Below are 7,671 nucleotides of genomic sequence, written 5' to 3'. Positions count from 1 at the left end.
TTGTGCTTGGGAGGCAGATGGTGTCACCACTGAGCTAAATTCCCAGCCCAATTATTAATTTTTTAAATCTTGTTATCGGTAGTTTGACTTAGTTGTAATATTTAAAAATACTGGTTTGACATAAAGTTTTTAAAAGGTCAGTTTGGCCCAACGTCTATAACACATCAGTGCAGCCAAGTCACTACACACTGTATGCATTAGTAAACTGTGTTTATCAACCTTGTCCCACGCAGTGCCTCACTGAGTGGAATCTTCTTTCATTTGTGCACAAAACCCAGTCTTGAGCCTTATGGACTGTGAAGGATTAACAATGTAGGTAGTAGAAGCAATCTTGTGAGCAGTCTGTCACGTGCGCACTCCGGAAGGTTCACAGGTCTCACACACCGTGAACGGATTCTTATTTAAACCAGCGGCGGATGAACGCGGAAAGGTGTGGTTAAAACACGGATCTGTGCTTTGGTCCGGCAGGAGAGAAAGCCCGGAAACTGACAGCGAGACAGAAGCTCACCGCGGGGCTGGGCTCCAGGGACCGGGAGCTGGCCGTGGTCCTGATCCCCCCACAGGTCCTGCCAGGTTTGTGAGTTCTCTGGGTCTTAGCTAGTAGATCAGTCACAAGCTGCAGACAGAGGAGTCACCTTGTGAGTGCAGGGGTTGCCTCCCACTCCTTTCCACCCCCTGCTACCTCTCAGCAGCACCTTAATAACAGCAAGGCAGCGAGTATTCATTAACTGAGTGCCTAGTGTATGCCCGACCCTTGAAATTCACTCAAAGTGGTCCTCAGTACACTCAGAAGGTGAAGAGCTTGCCCAAGGGAACAAAGCAACTCAATAGCTCATCTAGCTTAACTGAGAGAGGGAGAGAGAGGGAGGGAGAGACACTGAGCATCCCCGACGTGAGTCCTCCTCTCAGCTTCTGCTGCTCCCCCTTTGTCTGCTACAACCTTCTCTCTCAGGTTCCCCGCCTATCTCTGCCGCCCACTCCACCTTTGCATCAGACAGAGGAAATCTCCCCTATAGCTCGTTCCCGGCCAAGGTCAAGGTGGAGGAGCTACGGAGGACTGGGATTTAAGGCGGGATTATTCATACTTCTTGCCCCTGGGCACTCAGAAGTCCAAACTGCTTGGGTGATTCTGCTCTGGTCTCCTAGCCCCTAACTCAACTCACTGCAGGATCTCACGTCTCCTAACTTACTCCTCTGAACAAAATGGTGCATTCCACGCTGAGTGAGGCTCTTCCCAGGTACGCTCTCCCTCTCTCTCTCTCTCTCTCTCCCTCCCTCCCTCCCTCCCTCCTTCCCTCTCTCCCTCCCTCGCTCACTTTTTCTCTCCACCAGGTTCACAGCCAGCCCTACCCCTTCTTGAAGACGGACTCGGGTCCCCCTGCCCTTCCCGGGCACACTGACGCCCTGAGCTCAGGAGAGAGCTTCTGGCGCGCCAGCGTCACAGCGCCTCCCTGTGCGGAGCCCACGGGGACACGCGTCCGTAAGTGCGAGGGGTAGCAGCTGGGGCAGCGTCGCGGAAGCCAGGCAGGGCTGCTCCGGGAGCGGCAGGCCAGCGAGCTGCGGTGGGAGGCAGGTTGGGGAAAGGGGCTGTGGAGAAGAGGGGGGCTGAAAGGGGCGGCGTCAGAGAGCGGTGGGTCCCTCTCTCTCCCTCTCTCTCCTCTCTCCCCGTCATCACACCTCCAGGGCTCTTCTCCCTACTTCCCTCTACCGGCCCGCGCAGCTCTTTCCTCGCTCTCTGCAGCTCCCTAGGGAACCACATCTTGGGATCGGCTCTGTCCAGCCTTCCAGCGCGGTCGCGTCTCGGAGCCCGCAGCATGTGGAACGCGACGCCCAGCGAGGAGCCGGAGCCCAACCGCACGCTGGCGGACCCAGACTGGGACGTTCCGGCCAACAACGACTCCCTGGCCTCCGAACTGCTGCCGCTCTTCCCCGCGCCGCTGCTGGCGGGCGTCACAGCCACCTGCGTGGCCCTGTTCGTGGTGGGCGTCGCAGGCAACCTGCTCACCATGCTGGTGGTGTCGCGCTTTCGCGAGTTGCGCACGACCACCAACCTCTACCTGTCCAGCATGGCCTTCTCCGACCTGCTCATCTTCCTTTGCTTGCCCCTCGACCTCGTCCGCCTCTGGCAGTACCGTCCCTGGAACTTTGGTGACCTGCTCTGCAAACTCTTCCAGTTCGTCAGCGAGAGCAGCACCTATGCCACGGTGCTCACCATCACCGCGCTGAGCGTCGAGCGCTACTTCGCCATCTGCTTCCCGCTGAGGGCCAAGGTGGTGGTCACCAAGGGCCGGGTGAAGCTGGTCATCCTGGTCATTTGGGCCGTGGCCTTCTGCAGCGCCGGGCCCATCTTCGTGCTCGTCGGGGTGGAACACGAGAATGGCACCGACCCCCGGGACACCAATGAGTGCCGCGCCACGGAGTTCGCGGTGCGCTCTGGGCTGCTCACCGTCATGGTGTGGGTGTCCAGCGTCTTCTTCTTCCTGCCGGTCTTCTGCCTCACTGTCCTCTACAGCCTCATCGGCAGGAAGCTGTGGCGGAGAAGGCGCGGCGATGCGGCGGTGGGCGCCTCACTCCGGGACCAGAACCACAAGCAAACCGTGAAGATGCTGGGTGAGTCGTGGAGCGTCCTGGGGCCTGCAGCAGGGGCCCCTTCCCCTTCCCGCTGAGCTCCAGTCTATTTCTTCTTAAGTCTCTCTCCTCTTTCTCTGGGTATCAATGTCTCTGTTCTCTCCCCCACCCCACTGTTGCTTTGTGTTGACTCTTTCATATATCTTTAGTCTCTCTGTGTCTCTTCCTCTATCTTCTTCCTCTCCATAATGGTTTTGTTATTTGCCCTCTGGTGAATTTTATATTACCCCAAAACTTGCTTTGACACTAAGATAGTTTATGAAAGCCTTGTAGACTCTTAAGTGTTAAAGATGAAAATAAGCTTCCTATTTCAAACTGAGTTAGTGGATAGAAAGTTACATTAAGAAAACAGTCATTGGGCCGGGGCTTTAGCTCAGTGGTTCCACCACCTGCTTTGCAAGCACAAGGTCGTTAGATGGCTAAAGTATTCAGTGGTGAGCGTAACTCAAAACATGATTTGGTTAGATAGCATTCATTTTATTTGGATGTTATGATTTGTTTTCTGCCTTGGATTTTTTCAGATAACTGTATCAACTCCATTTATTCAGCTGCTGTTTATGTGGCTTTCTGGAAATGTCAGAGAAAATCAGTACTGGGTCTCCTTTTGTTTATTTTTGTGATTACCTGTCTTTTCATGAGGTGTAGGCTATGGTAAGGCAGGGCAAGCTAAGACAGGCAGAACCCCAGCAGAAGAAAAGTAGACCCTGAAAGCTGGTAGGACCACCCCTCCTCACATGGACTGCCAGGAACACCTGTAGGCAGGGCCACAAGTGAAGTGAGCTGAACATTTATTGCATGAAATCAACTTTAAGGATATGTTTCATACAAATGAAGTAATACAAATGTGTTTTTAGGCAAGCAAAATACTAATTCCACTCACTTTTTAAAAGCTAAAATCTGTATGTTTTATTATTTGAACATTATGATCAGCATTTTATACTTATTGACATATTTAATGTCTCTTAGAAGTTATTCTAGGATGATTTCATATTTACAATTTTTTAATTCCTAGATCCTGCATATTAAAGTTATGCTGTTTATTCAAGGAATGTCAGGTCTTATTTTCTAGACTGATGCTTCTTCCAGTATGACTCATAAACTATAAAGCTTTAGGTTCTCCAGGGGACTCTAAACTCTTGCATATGAGTTCACACTGTTATTTGGCAGTTAAATTGTTACTAAGTGGCTTAGTTTTGGGGATAAGTTTAATGATTTCCTCCAATTTTTAAACCCATTAAATTCCTCATCAATGTTACTTTTCTTCCTTGACAATTTAAAGGAGTGTGGTAGCAGGGCTAAAACACTTTGATTACCCTTCCTCTGATGTCTGAATTTTAAAAATTTAATTGTAAAATATACAGGTCTTTTAAAAATGTAAAGCCTTGGCTGGATGATAATCAATGTTGATTGGTTGACTGACCTTTTATATCTTACTTATATCTATTGTAAATGACATAGAATCACCCATCTGATCAATTCTTAATCCTAACTACATATCTAATCAACTGTAAAATTTTAAAAAATGGTATAGTGGCACATACCTGTAGACCCAGCTGCTTGGGAGGCTAAAGTCATAGCATCATTGAAGCCCAAAAGCTCAAGGCCAACTTGAGCAACATAGCAAGACCATAACCAAAAATAATATGAATGAAATATGAAAGAAGTCAATTAAAAAGAAGTCAATAAGAAAGAATAAAAAAGAGAAAAAGACCAGGGAGACAGGGAGAGACAGACAAAGACAGAGAGAGAAGGAAGATATCCTCATCTTCTTTTTGTAAATTTTACTAAGTCTATGTTGTATCTAAGAAATTTGCATTTATAAAAAATAAAGTGCCCCAGGAAACTCTAATTCACAATACAACTTTAATGCATACAATTTTATGTTGTGTCTGACACAGGTAAAATGGTGCATTATTGTGAACAAATGGGCTGTCAGTTGAGTCAATGTGTCACCTCCATCATAAAATAAGTAAACAAATTCTTAAATAGAAATGACTGGAATAAAACAACAGTAAAAATTGTAGAACTTGATTCGGAAAGTCTCAGCCTTTGTTAAAATGAAGGAATGGGCAAGAGTGAGCCTACTATTGCTCTATGACAAGAACAGGACATAGTTTCTCAGTGGTCATGACATATGTAATTAAAACTAAGTCTTGAAGATAGAATGTCTTTGGATGCACATGTCTTGAACTAACAATCTTTCGCCCATTGTCCTTTTAGCGGTAGTGGTGTTTGCTTTCATCCTCTGCTGGCTACCTTTCCATGTAGGAAGATATTTATTTTCCAAATCTTTTGAGCCTGGCTCCCTGGAAATTGCACAGATCAGCCAGTACTGCAACCTCGTGTCATTTGTCCTCTTCTACCTCAGTGCTGCCATCAATCCCATCCTGTACAACATCATGTCCAAGAAGTACCGCGTGGCAGTATTCAAACTTCTGGGATTTGAATCCTTCTCCCAGAGAAAGCTCTCCACTCTGAAAGATGAAAGCTCTCGGGCCTGGACAAAGTCGAGCACATGACCAAACTTCTGCTGAACACAGTCATCGCTGATCACTCTCAACGGAAGCCATCACACAGCAGAGCTTGGGAAGAAGCTGAAGGTCAGTTTGGGAATTAGGGACACATTGATCTAGAAGCACCCAGGGGAATGAAAAGAACGAACCTGTAGGGTATGAGCAGTTTGATTCAACTGCGCACTTTCACTTCCTTCGTACACTCTTCCTACACTTCCACCGACTATGATTTCACCTTCTGCTGGTGGTGCTTGTGAGGACTTTGCAATTTAGAGAAAGGGGGAGCTGCAGAGGGGGCATTTAGGTGCCCGCTTGGTGGGTCTACGATAAATATGATTTGCTTTTCCACACTGACGAGAATTATTTAACTAAAAGAGTAACACTGAAATAAAACAATTCAAAACACAATTTTTTAAACCTAACAACTTTTAAAAAGCTCTAGAGTAGTGCTGCCTAAGAGAGACACAATGCAAAGCACATAAGTAATCACTATGAAGTGATGAGCGAGAACTTGACCTTTTTTTTCACGGTGATTCTTGGAACAATCAACTTGAGGTCAAGTTGGATTTTAAGTTTTATCAGCAATACTTACTATATTTAGATTTCATAAAGTTTAAGGGTAGAAAAGTAGATGCAACAACTCGTTAAGAGTGGATTCAACTATTTAAATTCAAAGTCCTCATAGTTAAACAGATTTTTGAACTTAGAATTAGTTTAATTAAAAATTCAGTTCTTCAGTTGTATCAAGCACAGTTCAGCAGCCTAATGTGTTTAGAAGTGACTGTCCTGAACAGAGCAGCTCTAGTGTATACACAAAATTATCAGCAGTCTTACACACAGTGTTTGAAAATAAATACACTTTACCTTGCTCTACAGTGAATTACCATTGCAGAAGTTTGAATGATGAATTCTAAAAATCACACTCAAATGCCCTATTGTTCATGCTTTGAATGGAACGGGATAGAAAGTATAACACACAATTAAAGGTATCTAATTACAATATTAAGCATTCAGGAAGTGATATTTCATAAAAACCATAGACAATCTCAAACCATCTTATTTGGCTTAACAAAAATACTTAAGCCAATTATAAGACTTTGGTTTGTGAATAAAAGAATAATTATGACAGGACACTTAATGAACACAGAAATGTTTCAAATGGTTAAGGCAGGTCCATGTGGAAGACTTAGAACCCCACAAGCGCTACTGCTTATTGGCATTCAAAACTCTTTTAAGTCTTGTAGTCATTTATTTCAAAATGTCTATGCTAAGTCTTGTCTGAAAACTAGTTTTGCTGTTTACATTCCACTGCTTATCTGATAGATATGTTTACTTGAATACCCAGTCTCCCTTTTAATCATAATTAATGAGTAGGTAGCTTCAACTAAATATTGTACATCTGGTTCGAAAGATAAAATTTCCATTTCCATTGGCTTTTCTCCCTATGTAGTCAGTCCTTTGCCTTTAAATATACTGTCCTAAAATTGATTTCTTTATGATCCTGTGCAATACTAAGCAATATAAGCAGTTTCTACAAAAATTTATTGGTTTAACTATGAAATTAAATAAACCATTTTAGGAAATGACTGCCATGATTATCTTTCATCCACCAAAAAGAAAGATTATCGTGGTGAAATAACTAAGTGATATAATTTACTTTAAAAACATCAAAACAATAAAGAATTATTTCTCCAGAGAAATACTTCTGAAATCCATTTGAACACTAGAACTGCACCGTCTATTTGATCTAAAGGCAGAACTTTAACAAGTTGATTACTCAGTTAATTCTTAGGAGTACATCAATGTTTTTTAAAAGTACACTGATACATTTAGTTCTGTGAGAACAAATCCAGCTTTTACTGAGCTGCTTATTTTCCTCATTGGCCAATCCTCCCGCTTTTGTGGGTGTGTGCCTGTAGTCTTGGCCAAACTCACTTTGAGGGAATACTTTGTTTGGCAAGGGCCAACATTGTCCTTCGCTGGTCAGTCTGGGAGCTCAAAGGATATATTTAGAGAAAAGGATCTTGACATTTGCCCTCTCAAACTACTGTTATTTCACACACTGCTTGTAACTTCTGTTAAGACTCAGGGAAAAGAGAAAAATCACTCTGAGGGAAATTGTTTCTAAAAGTTTATCATTTCATAAAAATTTAGTATATGTCTGCTATTTCATAAGCCAGTGATTTTCTTTATCCTTAGTGAACCCCCAATTATTTGAATGTTATGTTGTGGTAGTTAACTGATAAATATCTTTAAATTATGAGGTAAACGTCTCTAGTTGGAATGGTATGAAATGGGTCCCCAGTGTTTCAAAGGCCTGTTCATCCTAAAACGTTGTGTGTTTGTCTCCAAATGAATTTGAACTGGACCGTTCTTATGTGAGCCAGTAAAATTTGTAGGCACACTTAAGAGCATTCTCACGAATGTAGGGAAAGTAAGTTTCTTTTAAAAAATCTGTCTGTGTTTCCATTTTCCTGGTTACATACCACTTTCTGTCCCCTTATACCACCTTATACTGTCTCATTATCAA

At 43.9% G+C, this 7,671-nt stretch overlaps 1 protein-coding gene across 1 annotated transcript; it reads left to right on the top strand.

Annotated features, from left to right (window-relative positions):
• Positions 1-1,803: 1,803 nt before the first annotated feature.
• Ghsr (growth hormone secretagogue receptor) lies at positions 1,804-5,438 on the top strand. The gene is made up of 2 exons (XM_010632465.2): positions 1,804-2,610; positions 4,849-5,438. Exons 1-2 carry the CDS (start codon positions 1,815-1,817, stop codon positions 5,145-5,147), a joined length of 1,095 nt encoding a protein of 364 aa, XP_010630767.1. The 5' UTR covers positions 1,804-1,814; the 3' UTR covers positions 5,148-5,438.
• Positions 5,439-7,671: the final 2,233 nt, after the last annotated feature.

Source organism: Fukomys damarensis, unplaced genomic scaffold (genome assembly GCF_012274545.1).
Source record: "Fukomys damarensis isolate Sample0158 unplaced genomic scaffold, DMR_v1.0_HiC HiC_scaffold_12, whole genome shotgun sequence".
Classification (NCBI taxonomy): domain Eukaryota; kingdom Metazoa; phylum Chordata; class Mammalia; order Rodentia; family Bathyergidae; genus Fukomys; species Fukomys damarensis.
This window is presented reverse-complemented; position numbering and strand designations above follow the sequence as displayed.

Excerpts from the sequence above, each read along its gene's own strand:
- Ghsr (XM_010632465.2), top strand. The coding sequence starts at position 1,815 with ATGTGGAACGCGACGCCCAGCGAGGAGCCGGAGCCCAACCGCACGCTG. Across the intron at positions 2,611-4,848 it reads GCAAACCGTGAAGATGCTGG|CGGTAGTGGTGTTTGCTTTC; the intron begins GTGAGTCGTGGA and ends TTGTCCTTTTAG.